Source organism: Contarinia nasturtii, unplaced genomic scaffold, assembly GCF_009176525.2.
Source record: "Contarinia nasturtii isolate CC-2019 unplaced genomic scaffold, AAFC_CNas_1.1 Cnas_scaffold_187, whole genome shotgun sequence".
Classification (NCBI taxonomy): Eukaryota; Metazoa; Arthropoda; class Insecta; order Diptera; family Cecidomyiidae; genus Contarinia; species Contarinia nasturtii.
The window spans coordinates 7,651,933-7,670,508 of NW_022197544.1; the positions used below are offsets into that span (position 1 = coordinate 7,651,933).

The window sequence follows — 18,576 nt, forward strand, 5'->3', positions numbered from 1 at the left end:
ACGCTTACGTCAGAGAGTTGTGAGAATGCGTGCGAAAAAAGTTTGTTATAATACCTCTAGTGGCAATGGCAATGGGTCAAAAACACCTTCGATCGCATTAATGTAATGGATGACTACATCTGTGTCCCTCGATAATATAATGATATTATAAAATATGATGGAATAAATAAAACTCAATTGTTTATGGATGAATTATCTTGTTTGTTTTTTTTTCTTTAAAAGTACAATATTTATCGTATTTTCCATTTAAATGTAAAGTTTTGATTTGTTGTTGTTTTTAGCTTACAAATTGATTAAAATTACATGCCAAAATAAATTGATACTGTACTTTGCTGTGTATGTGTTTATTTTTTGTATGTTTTGATTGCTTATTTTAGATGCATAGTTACTATTGCGAAGAAAAACAAGAAGAAGAAGGATAAAAAAAAACATTTTTTTTTGTTTAAATATCGAAATATCGAATTCAGTGTGTATGTGTTGATATGTGCATATTCTCATTTTATGTGTATATGTGTACTAAATATGTTTGATGTTTTCAGTTCCAAAAATGAAACTGATTACAAACGGGCGATTTTGTTTTTGTTACAGATTTCTTCAAACGAATTTTTTTTTGCTTATCAGCTTGAGCTCAACCATAAATTGCAATGATATGTGAATATATATGTATATTTGTAATACTAATTTCTGTTGGATTTTCTCCCATTCTCTCCCATAAACATATCGAGAGCGAACAAAAATAAGAACAAATCCAACACTATTCTGATATGAGTTCGTGACTTTTGTGTGATTGATATCAATATATATGAATGTATGTTATGTATGAGTACGTGGGAGAAATGGTTGGACAATTTGCCATCCGATGGATACAGCAAATGGATAAGTTATGAAATAAAATTGATGAAAAATGTATATCCAGTTTTACAGAAGTGCGACTGATTTTAATCTCTGTCAATTCTTAAACTATATGTGATATGGATTGCAGCATATTCAAAAATCGATTTTATCCCCCCCCCCAAAACGAAGAGAAAGAAGTGTTACAGAGCTATGATATGGATTAAGCACGAATCCAGGTTGATGATTGCATCAAAATTTGTGAGTACCAAATTTTGCTAATTTATCGAACTGCCGGATTCGGTAATAATATTCGGTATTTTTTGGTACATTTCGCTCTTTGATTTTACAGAATTGTGCTCTGGATGATTGATTTCATGCCAGCAAATGCGAGCGCACAATATAAAAGCGTTTTGGATCCAAAATGTCCGCATAACATCAAATCTCTAAGAAATTAAATAGAGATATGTGTATGAACTATTATAATAACATATTATTACACTACAGTGGGGTGGAGCGCAGAAATGCAGAAATTTCAATTGAATTGCAATTTTTGTTGTTGTTGTTGTTAAAAGGGGTTAAAATTTTAAAAATATGCGCTAAGAGTGTAGTATGTTTAGATGAATTTAAATAGATTTTCAACTGATTTGTATCACAATAAATTTTATATAGCTTTTTATTTTGATCGTTCGTGTATGTACTTCTGTTATTTTGATTTAATTTAATGGCAAGCGATCAAAAGTAATTTCAATTGAATTCACGAAATTCTATTGCTTTTTATGACGAAACTTCGAATTTTAGAACATAATTGAGTGCGAATACGCTGAAGAAACAAAAAAAAAAAAAAAAGAACAGCAGAAGTAACAGATGATGTGTTGCATATTAAACTTAGTTAATATTTCTCTTATCGACAATTGTATATATTTATAGATTTATGAGCAAATAAAAGGATTGTATTGCCATGAATGATACACATATATATTTTTTTTTTGTTTGAACTGCTTTGCATCCAATAAGTATATAAGACCGTCCAAAGCCGTCAATTATTGCTTTTGTTAATTGCTTTCATAGTTTTTTGTGTGTATGTGTGCGTATTTCTCTTTCTCATCGCATGCATACTTTCAGCGGACTGAATTTGATGGTTACCTTTTGAGGATTAGTTTGCCTACCCCTGATATGTTCGTCGAATGCATATATCGCAATTTCAACGCAATTGAAAATCATTTTGCATCAAATTTACAAGTACTTAATATTTATCATATATATTTTTTTTTTCACTAAATTTTTTTTTCTCGTAAATTTTTTTTCATAATTTGTTTTAACAATATATACTTTTTTTGTTTTCTTGCTGGACGGCATTCGGGGATTTATTTAAAAAATAAAAATTGAGCAAATTGTTTTCAATTCAGTGTTTTTTCTCTCTATATTCCTCTAACTCTGATTGGATTGATTTTTGGAAGGAAAAACTTCGTGTGTTCGTTGTTATTGTTCACGCGGTATGTGAGATACTTCAATTTTGATCATGCCCATTTATATGAATTTTAGCCGTGTGCATTTGTTGTGGTAACGTGCTCAGTTTAAAGGCGTTTAATTCGCAAACATAACTTGCACGCATTTCCAAAGTTTGTGTGTGTGTGTGTGTGTGTGTGTGTGTGTGTGTGTGTGTGTTTAATAACAACAACATCATTTGATTTTATTTCTGAGTTTGTTGTTATCGTCCCCTGTTTCAGCGAAGCGCCATACATATCTGTTGACCTTTGTTTGGTCAATGTGTGGCCCTAATTAAACTATGATACTGATGTTTCTTCGGTTGAAAAGTGAATTTAACTGAAATCCCATGCTACTTTGATTGTAGATTGGGCTACAGCAATAGCAGTGCTATTTTCACAGCTCCTATTCATAGGTGCTATTTTTGAACAACGCAGACGGACAGCGATTTTATGATACAATTCCGGACAATACACTTATTGATTCATTTATACAAAAAAATACTAAAATCAATAAGTCTATTGTTCTATTTATATTTTGAACATCTCGTTCGGAATTGCATCATAAAGTTGCAAATAGCGCCTATGAATAGGAGCTGTAGCTCAATCTATTCACTGTCGTTTATCGGAATTTAGATACAGTTAAAACATCAGCCCTATTTATTCGTTGAATTTCATTTTAACTTCTATCCTTAGCATTACTATATATTGCATTAAAAGTTATGTTGAAGAAAAGAAAAGTAAAATTAATATATGAATAGCTTATGAATTTCAAAGACAAAAAATGAATTCGGTCAATTTTATGTGCCAAACTAAAAATCTATTAAAAACAACTATTTAAAATTATAGAATAAAAAAAAAAAAAAAAAAAACAAATGAAAAAGCCGAATGGCTCAGTTTTTCTCAGAGCAGTCAGTTTGATGGTGGTTTGCAAAGAATGAATAACTATGACGATATTGTCGTTATCGTTACATTTGGCGGCATATTTTTTCATTAAAGACATGGGTCACAACGGTTGCGAATTTCATTCGACCATATCCGTTGTGTTAAACTCGGATTTGTGGTCGATGGGACATTGGTTCGTGACTCTGATCAAAAAGTAAAGTAAGTCACAACGCGCGCGTGTTCACATATTCTCAATACAGAGCGAACGAACTTTTTGGTGTTCAATGTTTCCAATGTCAAAGGCAACACACATTCATCGTATCTGTATGATCGACTCCTAAGAAGAAGAAGAATATTTTTGTTTTGTTTTGAAAGCATATAAATTACAGTGAAAAAGGACTATCAAATAGCAAAAAAGTACAGAGAAAAGAGCATTTCGTATATATCTTCGTTTTCTACTTTAAAAATGGGTAAATATAAATCTTTGTGTCAACACATTTGAAAAGTCTTTTCTAACAGAAGAAAGGCAAAAAGACAGTAGTCACAAATCTATATCGAAAAAAGTTATTGCTGGCTAAAAAAAATGTTGATTTGTAAATTAAACTCTAACAAACGATATCATAATATATATGCTTCAATGAAAAATATTTTTCTCTTTCGCTGTTTTTCTTACGACGATTTTCTATTAATTTCATAATACATTTAGAGTAGTATTTTACATGTAGATTAGTTTTTTTCTTTCTTGAAGAAAAATCGGACTCGTGCGCTCATACGTAGCGTCCGAGACAGACAGAGTAAAAAGTATGAAATGAATGGCGGCGGACTGTCATTCTCTCTCTCTCTCTCTCTCTCTCTCTCTCTCGCTCCATTTAATTACAAGCGCACTTCATTTTGAACTTGTTCTATCAATTCCTTCGTTCTTTTCGTTACACTTTTTGATCATTTTGCTCATTTTCGTCCATTTCCTTATTAATTAAACTTTGAATTTGTCTCATCAATATACAACATACTTTAAGGCACTTACAATCGCCATTGCATTGTTTTTACTTTGTGGCACTCTCTTCTCTGTGTGCGTACATATTCTTTACTTGTCATCTTTGTGTAGAATATGACTTCCGGCGTCACAAAAAAAAATAATACAAATAATAATAATAATCGGAAATCATTTCCATTTCTAGAGAAACAGAAAATTTCAATAATAGGATTGTATACAAAAAAAACTACACATTCTAAACATATAACACTATATATATATAGCTTTTTTAGCTTCTTGTGTGTATTTTTTTTGTATTGTTGCACATATCAAGATAACCACGGCATTGATTGAATTAAGGCACTTCCTTCGTTTGTTGTTGCTTTGCTTGTTTTACACATGCGCATGCATTTGAATACAAAAACCGCCGGTTTACGTTTTTTTTCGTATTCCCACAATTTGTGTTAAGAAACATTAAATGACTTTGGTGTCTTGCTTTTATGTGCTACATAGTTTTAAGGGTTGTTATATTGTACGTGTGTGTGTGTGTTTTTTTGTGTATTTTCTTTGTTTCGCAATTTTCAATTTGCATCTTAATTGTTACGGTTATTGAATGCGTTCGGTTGAAACTTTTGTTCGCGAAACCGTTTGTATACATGCACATATAAACGATAACTACTAGTTGAATGTCTGCGCAAGTTCTTTCTATTCTGCTTATGCGCCTTATAAAGTGCGTATTTATTGTTTACTTCCATAAATGAAAAGGCACATGAATTTCTTTTTGTCTCTAATGTATCTTTCTTATGACTGAAATCAATTATCGGTTTAAAATCTAATCAAACAAATTCATTTAAATCGCATTGTGGTTGGTTTAAAACACATGCACACACCTCTTCTTGTAAATAGTAAACTAAACACTATAAAATTAATTCGACTTAATTACAAATTAGAAATGTATATTTACGGTGGCGTCTGTGCTATTTGTTGTTTCCATGTAAAACTATTTGATTTTATGTGATTCAATTTTGTTTTGCCGTTTGTTGATGTTGTTTATTGAGCTATTGAAGTGTGTGTGTGTGTTATTACGATTGTGCAGAAATTGAGAATCAAAATGTATGATTTGTTGACATTGCTATCGTTTTTCATCGAAACAATTAACAACGATTTACGATCCACGTAAATTGTTTCAATTGATGAAATCCACCTCGCATATTTTTTTTTTTCACATTTACATATTCATCATTTTTCCGGAATATGCCGTGTAAGCCGAATTAAACGAAGAAAATTTCCAAAAGTTTTGATTGTATAGTGAGAACGAAAATTGATGACGATTTTTCTCTTTGTATAGTAGATACAGATTTATCACGTGCACATAATCTTCAAGTGTTCTTTTTTCCGTAGCATTGAAGATTGGCCGGCACCACCCGATCGACTTGTGTTCCGCTAAAGTGATTGAAGATGATTGCAACTTTGTTATTGGGAGTCGTTGGGTTTTATTTTTGAATTGACTGGCAGTCGAACGGGCACGTGACTGTATTGTGTGCTGATTTGTATGTTATCAACAACGACGACAAATGTCGGATCAAAAGTCGAATAATTTTTTTTCTTGAATCAATAATTAACATGAACTGATAACATTATTTATGTTTATATGCTACATAATTTCTTCGATGTATATCTCCTTCCATTTCTATCTTTCTCATTTATATTGTGTCCTAATCAAACTAAAAGCTAGCAAATATAAATTTAAACCGATGACTTAAGTAGAAGAATTAAACAGATGATTTTGAGTACAGATTTCTTTTTTTTCGTTTTCAACCTCATGTCACTAAAAAAACACTCTTTATGTGCAGTATTCGTTGTTATTTGTTCTATTATAGATCTATTGTATATTAGTGTGTTTATTTTTTTCGTCACAGTGAATGAATTGAGGTATCTAAACTCGCGTGATGGTGCCGTTTTGAATACTCTCATATGCATTCGTTTGATTAGAAAAAGTGATAGTTTGACGTTTGTAAAATATGGGATTGCACAGCGGCGCTAAAGAATAGAGTATGCGGTTGCTCATTTAATTTCTGTTTCAATTTAATCGACGTCTGGGGTGACTAGGCCGTTGCACAAGGTTTTTTCTTCTCTTCAAAAAAATCATCTATTCGTACATCGTCTGTTTATAAATCGTCCAATTCAACATTTTATATCCAAGTCAACGGTTTTGAATTTTGAGTATCTATTAAACTGTGCATGTCGTCAAGTAAATCATTGCTGAATCCTTCACCCAACTGTAAAAAACGACAAATATTTTATTCGACATTGTATGGGTTGTTTTTTTTTAATGTAAGTTTTAACTCACCTGTTGCAATGATGGTACTAAGTCATCAGTTGCATCTATATTGGCACTCATTTCCATTGTACCACTTTCTGAAATAAAAAATGCCAAAAAAAAAAAAAACACAAAACGTTGAGATTCCAAACGTTGAAAATGCTGTACTTCAATTTTGGCAATTACCGCTAATGCAATCCATGCTATCGTCCATGTTGCTGAGGAAATCGGGTGTGTGTGGCATTGAGTAGTTGTTTGACGATAAACTGAGACCACTGTCACCAGATTCTTGACGTGTATGATCTGTAACACCCGATAAAAATGGATCCATTTGTAAACCGATCGTCTGTTGATTTTGACGTGCAACAAAATCCTATATTTTCATAATGTGAAGAAAACGAAAAATAAAAAAATAAAATCCAACTTCGACATATTTCTTTTCAAACTCACTTGGTCAAACGACACAATTTCCTGTTGACGTTGCTTGTACGAATCCACTTCACGTTTTAGCTGATGAATACTGATGTTAAATGTATTTGGATTTATTTCGACTCGTGAAGCGCTCAGTGTGGTGGCTCGCTGAAATTGTTCCGCTATAAAGGTGAATGCCAAACCGAAAAAACAAACACAAAATGGGATAGAAAAAAAACCATACCATATTAGTATATGAAGAGTATTTGTATGTAATAGGGAAAAGGAGATAAATGGGATAGCAAAAAAAAATTATGGATGAATGGACGATATATTCCAAGCAAACAAATTTTTAATGTTTTTGGTACATTCTAACGTTGAAAAATGAAATGTTTTGGCCCATTCTGGTGGTCATTTTCGTGTCAAATGGAACGGAGATTATATGCATAGTTTCCACGAATTCCAATGGAATGGAACCACTTGTTTCTTTCACTTCCAATAATATTTCATTTGACAACATTATGTGAACACAACCCAATACATTAAGTTTTAAATTGCAAATCTAACGATTCATTTGTTTATTATTCACGCACAATTAATTTGAAAATAGATTTGCGTAATTTGATTTGAAATTCTGGAGAAGAACATTTCTTATACGTCATTTATTTTTCTTTGCTTCAAGTGTTGAAATAGAATTTTGAATTTTCGAAGTGCAACCGAATCTTTCTGACATTTTTCGGTTGACGCACACATATACGAACGATATTTGTATATATTAAATATGTGCTCTGCATTCAAAGCGTTCGCATCGTGTGACAGTATTGTTAATATAAACAAATGCTTTCATATGATTTTTAGCATCGTTCTGTTTTACATTCTCAATTCTTAAGTGACGCAGCAAAATATTTGAATTTCGTTGTCAATATCGGAAGTATTTCACAACATGGGATAAAGATTCCAATCGTTTCCTTTATAAAGGTATTAATACATCGAAATATTGTTCAAATATATAATAGAGACTCTATCATAATGAAATCATCAACTAGGGATAACGTGGAAATATTTTGGTTGGTATTGGTTATTATTAGTTGACAGTTTTTACAACGAGCTGACGACACCAAATATTGGCATCGAATGCATCAGAGTTAGCTGAGATTTCAACGAAGTAAGTCGCTTCATAAGAACTCGTTGTGGTTGTCATTTTGTGTGTTTTAGTCAATAGTTTACATTGTTTGTCATATGAATTTCACAATCGAATGCAAATCGAATTCGATAAAAATCTTGAATACAATTGCATTTGATACCGCATTTTTTTACGGTGATTGTAACAGTGTTGTTGAGTACAAAAAAATGATTTTTTCTTAATTTTCATTAGAATCACAATGGCAAAAAAGGGTGGGCCCAAAATTTTTGGCGGTGTTCCAAGAAAGAAAGCAAAACAAGAAGAAAAGAAAAAGAAGGAAGAAAATGCCGAAATACGAACACGTAAAGTATTCGCCAACTCAATATTCAGAGATGAATATGCAGATTACCTCGTCGATCACTTTTATCGCAAATGCTTGATAGCAACAAAAATATCGTATCTGGCGTCACTTTTATTGCTGTATAAAGTCAACGAGGCGTTTGATATCGATGATTTCGATTATTTTATTAAAAATAATAAAACAAATGGGCAAAAGAAATTCGTCAAATTTTCACCGCTGTGGCACACATCGATGGTGTCTTTGCAAATAAAATGCAACAACGAATTTGAGTGGCCATCTCGTGAGCTGATGGGAAATGCATTTGAGTATATGCATAATGCATCAACAATACCTCAGCAATGTGACAACACAGCAAACCACACATTGCGAGAAGGAATTGGCGTACTTCTTGCAAATGAAGCGCTACCAATTCATTCAGGAACCTTACAGATTATTCAAATTTGATGACATCGACATCCGAAACGCAATCGAAAGCATTATGCGCAATAAAGACTGGAGTGAAGGCGATCCAGTTCGAAAATTCAAAATGAATGAGCTGTTTGTTGCGGTGAAAGAACGTTGTTTACCATCATTTGGCGATTATCTCACAATGACTCAATACATCGAGAAAAAGTGGTTTGAATCACTTTATTTTTTCATCCAAATACAACGTGAAATTAGTGAATTCAAGGCAGAACATCAACAGCCAGTGCATGCATGGCTGCGACACAAGAAAAAACCATTGTTGTTCGAAAAACCGACGCAACCACTGCCGCCAAAGATTCGCAATATCACCGTTGTACCGTTATGTGATAATAAACTTAAACACAACAGATTCGATCATAAGGATTTGTTAGCACTATTGGCTCGATGGAAACTGATTCCAGAAGAATTTGGTGGCAAAGATGAAGGAAGTTCTTTATATAGCAACAATCATTTTGAAGAAAACCCATACGACGCTTGGAATATTTTATTCGACATGAAGAAAATAAATGAACTCAAAAGACCAAACCAGCAATTTCACCGTATGATTGTGTGCGATAGCGTTTCGGCTTCGGTACTATTCGAAACACCAAAACGTGAGAAGACCGAATTCAATCGCGAACGAATCAAACAAAAACTTGAAGCCGGTGATTACACGTATATCATCCCACTTGATCCCGGCGTGAACACATACTATGCTGGATTTCGTCGGAACATTGGAACTTGTGTCGAAGCAAGTTGATTAAATAATGTTTTTTTAAATTTAAATTTCATAATTTTCTAGATTCAATGTATTGATTGTTTTTATTTTGGTTTCATTAAAGGAAAACATCAAAATATCACCGAAGCAATATCATTGGGGTGCACGACAAGGTATTCAGGACAAGAGAGCAAAGCGCATGACAGCAACATTCACGAAGATGGAACAGTCCGATCGCGAGGAAAACTATCTAGTAATACCATCACCGCGTGGAAACGGCTGGATATACTATCTCGATCATCGATTGAAAATGATGCAGGATGGATTGGCGGCATATGCTCGGCGACGATATGCACGGCTATCGTTGGACAAGTAGATCGACTCACAGCATGAAACCGATTGGTTAGCAAAATCATTGACAAAGAATAAGCCATCGCTGTTTACCATTGGAGACGCGGACTTGCCAGCCAATTCACCAATCGGTAAGAAGAAGATCAAACGATGCCCGGAAACACGACGTCTTGAAAATAGCGTCAAAAAAATACATCATTCAGATGTCGTTAGAGTGGATGAAACTTACACATCGCAACACTGTGCCAGTTGCATGGTGAAGTTCCCGAAAGAAACGAAAAAATTCCGATTCAAAGCATGCAAAAATTGTCCACGCAATGCTCCAATACCATCGAAGATTGCCAAATACATGTCGCTGCCGCCGCTAATTGTGTCAAAAAAGGGCTCACGGCGCAAAACGTTGGACCGTTGTGTGAAAAAGTTGATCGACAAAGGTCTGGTGAATCAAGCAAATCTGCCAAAAGAATCCAAACCAGAGCGATTAGCGTCACCCAAAATGTACTATTGGAAAACTGGCCGCTAAACTCTGTGAATGCACTTCAAATGGGAGACGATGCTGCGAACACAAATGATCATCATCAACAACAACAACAAAAACAACCGGAACAAGAACATGAATATCGAAAGCTGCGATTTACCATTGTTTGGCATCGAGACATTGTTGCGGCAAGGTGCATAATGTACAAAGGTACAATTTTTTGTAGTAATTTATTTTGAATAACATTAACTCAAATTCATTGATTACAGCTCTGTGTTTCATTTTCGATTTAACATTGAGATGAGACCACCACAACCTCGAAGACCACCGTATCGTGAAAAACCACCGGTACGCAGACAACCAAGAGGAAATGCAAATTTTGTTCCAGTCCAAGTAAACAATAATGATCAACCAGCATCAATCAATTGAAGAAAAGAAAACATGTTAACTAAAATAGTTATTACCAAAGCTTGTATTTTGTGGCTTTGATTTATACATAATATCTGAGATATTATGTATAAAGTACCCCACGGTGAGAATAATTTTACCAACTAATTGATTACAATTTTTATTGGTGTTGATTTTGAAGCTCTATTTTAATTAACATATTGATTTCAATTCATTGGAAATTTTATGCATAACTCTTTTTGTCTCTTTTTTTCATTCCATTGTGACGTTAAATTCGACTGAAACAACACAGAACTGCAACACCGCATTCGACCATTAATATATACCCGATAATGGATGAATTTAATTGTTTAGTGGGTATTCCCACGATTCAATATGTTGTAATACGTACGTATTCTTGGATCGAACCATGACGTTGAACGAGTATTGTGATTGATAAAATAAATCTCACCAGCATTGGTAATTGCCTGCTCCCAGCCCTCAGGTAGTGGACCCAAGCCGGTACTTGGTTGCTGCGGTTTTGGAGCAGCTTTAGTGGCACAACCGAAAAAGAAACATAAATAAATACATTTTATTATCATTTTGCATATATATTTTTTGAGATAGAAAAATGTTTTAAATTTGGATGAACTAGAAATGTGTATATAGCCTTATTGATTTCCCTTTCACAAGAAGCCAAAAATGAAAGATAATATTTTCGATTCGATAAGAAGCATAGAACAATAGATCAAAAATACGTTCAGTTTTCAGAAAGAGCATATATTGAAAGAACATTATTATCAATTTCTCGGATTGATAATAAGCTACGCTAAAATGTTATTCGCTCTTTATCGATGTGTGTTTTTTTTTGTATGTTTTATTGCTATTCAAATGTGTACTTATTTTTAGATTACGTATTGTCAGAATGAAAACCATTGAATGAGCGAAAACAAAACACACACACACACAAACAAGTGAACAAAGTAGCGGTAGGAAGAAAAAAATGATATATGAAATGATCATCCTCGATATATTTTCAAATATATAATCGTCATGTGTGTGTGTGATTCAACAATGATAAAATGTAAGAACGAGACAGTGAAAAAAAAAAACGAAAGACGGGAAATTATATTTAGAGTGATACAAAAATAGATCACATCAGAAATTGAAAAAAAGCACCAACACGCCAAGTCGCCTGTAGTAACCGGCAACAGTGTAGCAAAGAGGCACACCGAGCAAAATGTAATCGCTGTGTATCGTGTTGACGTTTTTTTTTCTTTATAGCTTGGTCGTCGTCATTTTTACTTCGTTTTATGTGAAAGTTCAGTCATATCAATATACCGACGAAATGGACTTTGGAATTATTGCACGCTGTTGATGTGTCTAGTTCCATTGAACATCAGGCGAACCGCATCTGATCATAGAGACCCCAGAATACACTCAAATGAAAACAATCACATAAGAAGTTCAGAAATGAAGAAAACGAAGCGAAAAAAACAAACGCAGTGCAAATGCGTATGTTAGCGTATGTTAGTGTTAGCATTTTTTTCGTATTTTTTTACTGATGCCATTTTCTCAAAGAGTTTTTTTACGGGGATTTCAACTGGAATGAACGGAGTTAGAGCAACACACACGAGCAAAAGACAAAGAAAGAGAGAGCGAAAGTCAGGGAAAAATAAATACGAAGTTGTCGCTCAATTAAAGTGGTTTGATGTGTGATTACAGTGAAAACAAGACAGCCCAAGCCAAAATAAATAATAAACAACGACAATTTACTCTCAACTCTCGAGGTTTTTTCTCTCTTCAATGCTTGTAAACAAATAGTTAAATCCATTTCATGTAATTCAGTTTTCCGTGAATGATTTCATTTTTTTGACGTTTTTTTTTTCTTCTCTAAAACGATGCTTCATTTCAAAGATAAAGCTAGTTGATTAAACTTCACTTCAAGTAAACATGAGTAAAATGACTTTTAAAAAAACTTCTCAATGATCATTAATGATCAAATCTTTTAAAAAATTGATTGCCTTTATAATTTGTCAATAGATAAGGAGTGACCCCTTACTTCCTTGCGATCACTATGTGAGCAATTCCTTTGAGTCTCACAATATGCTCTATTTATTTGTATCTAAAAAAAATGATCAACAATGATGTTGAATTGTATGTTTGCTTCTCATTTTCACTATGTTCTGATATTATTTGCTGAAAAAGCGGTTGTTTGAGAAAAGTGCACCACACGCATTTCGCATGTACCTTTTGGGTCGAATCATGCACATACACACTCAAATATGAACGCGTCGCACATTCAATACACACACACACACACACACACACACACAATTCAAAGAATACAAACGATCATTGGTAATTGGTTGTGTGTTTGTATACATTGCGCGGCGATTCGACGTGCGCGATTCGCCATTTATTTATATAATAAATTTCTGTATGATTGTTTGTGCTGCTGGTGCTGCCGCTAGTTGCAAGTGAATGTTCGCCGTACGCAAAATGAAATACAATTAATGCGTGTCGTTGTCGCTGGTTGTTTCTATGGTATACAATGCGTATTAAAAACATACACGAACATGTTAAAAAAGTGCATTTCAATTGGTTCTTTTCACTTTTTCTGCATTTATCTATTGAAATTTGTGATTTGCTTACCTGATGATCGTATACATATTGGATTGATGGACCAATAAAAATCATTTCCTGAAAACTATTGATTTTACGATATATCGTACTGATACAATTAAATTCAAAGTATGTAGTACTTTTTTGGGGTCGACAACGAACAACAACATTAATTCTTTTTTTTTCTTAAATAAAAGTAAAAAGTTTTTCTTCAGTTTATTTACCCTCATATGCCACCTCCTACGCATAAATGTTTGTCCGACTGTAACCAACTATGATTGTTGAACAGGGACGCTTAGTTAACCGAACGATATCTGATCAATGGTGTATCCCCTAGGGGATAACCGTGAATTGCAGATCGAATAATTTATAATAATAAACGCTATTTCTCTCTATTTTTCACTAATTCTGCTAGTATTTCTACTAGTTTGTTCTAATACTGCTATTTTTTGCTAATTTCTCTAGTACGTCAAAAATATTGCATACGTCAGATTGACAGCATGATCGAATAACTGAAATGTGTTTACGTAAATGTTTCAAGTTGACACTTTCAACGTGTATATTTGAAGCAGGCACTAGCGTATACGTTTTCAGTAAGAAATCTGTCATCAAATCTACATTTCCGATTGCAATTCGTAAATTGTAGTTAATACAGATGAAACGTGCTTGGTTACGTGATATTGAATATATTTTTATTTAAAAATAAGAAAAAGCGTATTTAACTACATATTTTGATACATTTTAGTTCAACACTATTCAATTCGTTTGTTTTGTGAATTTTATTTTAATTAATTATTTCAATATATTCAAGAATAAATGCTTACTAAAGTATATACGTGTACAGTGCTAATTCTGCTATTTATTGCTAATTTTGCTATTTTCTTCATGTAAATTTCCCTATTTTTTGCTAATGTGCTAATTCTAATTCGCATGGATATCCCCTAGTGTATCCCGAATTATAACAATTTGCAAAATGAAAAATTTGCTTTTGTGACATTTTTTTTTTTCAACTCGAAATCATCATTAGAAAATTGTTTTAAAAAAATTACATTTCCGTTTTCGAAATGTACATTATAAAAAAGAAGTTTCTAAATGATTTTGAATGAATTCTCATCTTATTCGTATAGGAACAATATGATAGAATGCATCAACTATATGTTGGTCATTGCAATTAATTGTGAGAAAAAGAAAGAGAACACACAATAAACGACAACACAAACGATCGAAATACGTTTGTGTGCCCAAAAAATCTATCAGTGTAATTCAACACTGGTCAGTTTTTGGCTGCAATTCAAATCGTTTTTGAAAGGAAATTCTATGATGATTTTCGTAACAGTATCAGTGCATTCTCTTTACATTTTTCTTTTTATTTGTGTGGTAAATTATTTACTTATTACACACTCAACAAACGCACATACACAAAACAACCAGAGAATTTGTTTTTTTTGTGTCTCACTGTGTGCAAGCCATATTTTTTTTCTCATTCTCTTGAGCCCCACAACACCGTACCACAAAACAGTACGGTGTTAATGACATAATGTGTGCTTGTGATGATATACAATGGGCTTTTGAATGATCATTTGTTGTTGGCTCTTCTATCTATTACTGTGTGACTTTTTCTACAAAATGGCTATAACAGTTCTGTTCATGTTCATCTTTTAGAAAATAAAAACGAAATAAGAGACGTCTTTCCTATTTTCGAATAGAAGTCTCTGCATACTTACTTGGTTGTTGTAATTGTTGCTGCTGTTGCTGCTGCTGTTGCTGCTGCTGTTGCTGCTGTCGAATTTGTTGCTGTTGTTGTTGCTGAAGTGGTTGAAGCTGTCGTCGATGTTGACCTTTCAATTGAATAATAATAAAAACGAATTATAAGTTATGTGCCCTTTCATACAAAACCGATATTATTCAATCAAATATCGAATCAAAATCACCGAAAGATGTTTATCAGCAAATTGCTGACCATCAATTTTAAATTCAAATATGAAAGTATATATGATTGGCATACCTGGAACAAGTAATGATTCTGCACTATGTGTCAATGTTGGTTGTGTGTTCATTTGTTTTCTTGGATCTTCCCATTGCGTTGTTCTTGTATTGTGACTGGAATAAGGGAGAGAAAAATGATAGAAAATTTAATTTAATTTTTGATTACATGACAGAAAAAAAACCTACAACACTATGATCTTAAAATCTAATCATATGGGACACATGATGAGCCCAATGAAAAATTGGCCATTTAATTTTTAAATCTTATGCCTTTTTTCCTCCTGCGTGTGTGTATTATCCCAAGGGAAAAAAGATTCGGGAGAAGAGAAGAAAAAAAGTAACCATCATCAATTTGTTTTATTTTTCTCCTTCGCTCTTGTTCGATTATCCGTCTTAAAAGGACTTTGAAAAGGCTATAAAGCCTTGAAATTCGATCTATTAATTATGAACGTGTATGCACACGAAAAGTAAAAAAATAAAAAACCATACGAATAAAAAAAAAACTATACAAGACAGAGAAATGAAGTGACCGAACGCTCTGAATTTACAGACGGCAATTTGAATTAAGTATCTTCTTTCTCAATACGTCGTTGTGCATGTATGTGAATATAAATTGAAACAAGCCACAGGGAATGGGAAAGAAATCGAATCAACGAAAAAGAATTAAATACATAACATGCTTTGATCCAAAGCGATCTCATTTCCAGGAATTGAGCTCTCACACTCTATCAATGCAACAAAATATAAGCATACATGCACTAACAATAACAACAACACTAACATTCATTGAGAATGTAGGAGCGAGAGCCAGCGAGAGACAACGACAATGAACCAACGAACGAACACAGAAATGAAGAAACTATTCATAAGAGAAAACACACCGATCAGACGAAGTGAGTATGAAAATTAAAATGGCTCGTTTGATACAAGCCCAGGATCGATAAACACAACAACAAATCAACTGACATACGAAATCGATAAATACAATTTATACCTTGTTACCTATCGTTTTCGTTGTGTTTCATTCGTTGTTGTTATTTTCTCTTCTCTTCTCTTCTCTCTTCTGTTGTTGCCTACTCTTTGTGTCATCGTTTATTTAACAGAAGAAGAAGAATAAGAAGAAGAAGAAAAAAAACATCTCCAAAAAAAGAACGAAATGTTCGAACCACTGAGGGCTAAACGAACGACGACCACGACGATCATGTGAAGCAACAACAAAAAAGTATGATCGAAACAAACAATTCTTTTCATCTACTTAGTTATTCGTTTCTTTGCTCCTTTTTTCGTGCTCTCTCTTTCTCTCTATGTCTTGCTTAATACCCGATGTCCTTTTACGTTGTGCAGCTTAAGAGTGTTAGTGTGCGCCTTTGTTCCTTTTGACTGCTATTATTTATTTGCCGCTTATAACAAGTGATTCTGATTATGAATTATTCTTTTCTCATTTTGTGCGTATCGTTTTCTCTGTCCCACTTACTCTGTGTGTCTCTCTTTGTCTATAGGCTTCAAAAAAAATGTGTGAATCAAGGAATCAATGTTGTTGAACTGGATCGTTTGATTGGAGAGGCGCTTTGACGAAATTTTTATAGTTTCTATAGCATATGAAATCGGTTCTTTTCTTTTATTCTTTTTTTTCATATTCTCTAAATTCCTTTTTATATTTTTTAGCTCACGGGAATCGGATAGACCAAGAAATTGGTCTTTGCACAATAATCATTTTCTCAGCGAATTTCCAATGTGTATCTCTGCGTGTATGACATTTTCCCACTCAAATGTGAGACAAAAAGAATCGGATGGGAAAAAAAGTTGAACAAGTACCGAACCAAATTAAAGAATCGAAATTGAATGGCACTCAAACTTCTTTTTATCTTTTCACACACTATGCGGATTTTTCTTTTTTATCAAAACCAATTCGGCACTTGAAATTCGGCTGCGTAAAATTCACATTGGGAACGATGGCCAAGACAACTGATATATCGTTGTTTTACCAAATGAAAAAAAGCAACGTTTGGTTGATGGAAATCTCTGTCATCGTAACCCGGTAGCATATCGGAACAAAAGAGTGAAATTATATGAGAAAGAGCGGGTTCAGAGGTGTGCGCAAAATATGTTTATATTTCTTCTTTTTTTTTGCTTTTTCGTGTTTTTTTTTCGCTTCACATTGTGATTTTCACATGTTCATCAAATACTCAACCATTCGAGGTTACCATTGATCACCGTGTGAATGAATGAAAGTTTGCATCCAGTGCAATTGAATTCACATGAACTTTAACAAAAAGAAATAACAACAACAAAAACAACAAACGATATGTAATGACTGAAATCATGCTGCCTGAGATTCAAGAAATTGCTATGGCAATGTCGACAAATCATGTCTTGTAGTGTTAAGAAAGAAAGAATGAACAGAAAAAATATCTTCTGATTTTCGAGTTCACACAGAAAAGGCACGTTTTTTTCCTGTTTAAAGTTGCTTTCTTTCAACTTAAGCCCATATTAAAGGTTATTTGGTTGGTTCTTTTGTTCCAAACCAGATGAGAGCAACAACAGCAACAACAAAAAATGTGATTTGTATGCGAGATTGAAACAGAACCGAAAAATCAGCAAGACGACACATATATACACATGATTGTTGTTCGAAGGTGAGATTGATGAACGAGCTTGTTACAGAATAATTTTATAATTTCTTTCGTTTTATCAACAAAACGGGAAGTGCAATGAAAAGATAGTGTGTTCTCACACAAGAGAGAATAAATATTGCTGCATGCATTTAAGAAGATGCAAATGAGAAAATGCAGCACAGATTTTGAGCAGTGTAGAGCAGAAAGAGAGGAAAGTGAAAAACATGCCGACAAGAAATAAAAATGAATAATCTTCACCATTTTTAGGAGCAAAGAATATTAGCATAGTACGAGTGGAACAAGAGAGAAAGAAAAAAAAAACAAAAATTGTCCGAAGGAGTAAAAAAAGAGCACGAAGTTAAATGAGTCATCCAGTTCGTGATATCGATCACGTAAAATAACACCGATCGCAGAAAATTATATGCAGATTCATCGAAGCCCGATCATGGTATAGGATTTCCTATATAAACCTTGTAACTAACAACACCTCTAATGCGTATTCCGAGTACTAATCGAAGTTTGTGACAATATGGCCGTCACAGTTTGGCAAAATCATAATGAATCGATTAAACTGCGTTAAA

General features: G+C 33.4%; 1 protein-coding gene and 1 long non-coding RNA gene across 5 annotated transcripts in view; one reads left to right on the forward strand and one right to left on the reverse strand.

Annotated features, from left to right (window-relative positions):
- Positions 1-516: 516 nt before the first annotated feature.
- The window catches only part of LOC116336793 (transcriptional coactivator yorkie-like), a 52,224-nt gene continuing 34,164 nt past the window's right edge, over positions 517-18,576 (reverse strand). For 3 of the 4 annotated variants that reach the window (XM_031760926.1, XM_031760924.1, XM_031760925.1), the window contains exons 4-10: positions 15,400-15,494; positions 15,119-15,232; positions 11,182-11,319; positions 6,947-7,089; positions 6,683-6,869; positions 6,527-6,594; positions 517-6,455 (exon numbers count right to left, since the gene is read on the reverse strand). In XM_031760926.1, the coding sequence (XP_031616786.1) occupies positions 6,369-6,455; positions 6,527-6,594; positions 6,683-6,869; positions 6,947-7,089; positions 11,182-11,319; positions 15,119-15,232; positions 15,400-15,494 (832 nt within the window). In that variant the 3' untranslated portion in view covers positions 517-6,368. The remainder of the gene's footprint in view (positions 6,456-6,526; positions 6,595-6,682; positions 6,870-6,946; positions 7,090-11,181; positions 11,320-15,118; positions 15,233-15,399; positions 15,495-18,576) is intronic. The other variant, XM_031760927.1, reaches the window with a different exon arrangement.
- Positions 9,684-11,340, forward strand: LOC116336794. Its single transcript, XR_004200739.1, has 3 exons — positions 9,684-10,592; positions 10,652-10,914; positions 11,083-11,340. It is a non-coding gene; the product is annotated as an uncharacterized LOC116336794 (long non-coding RNA).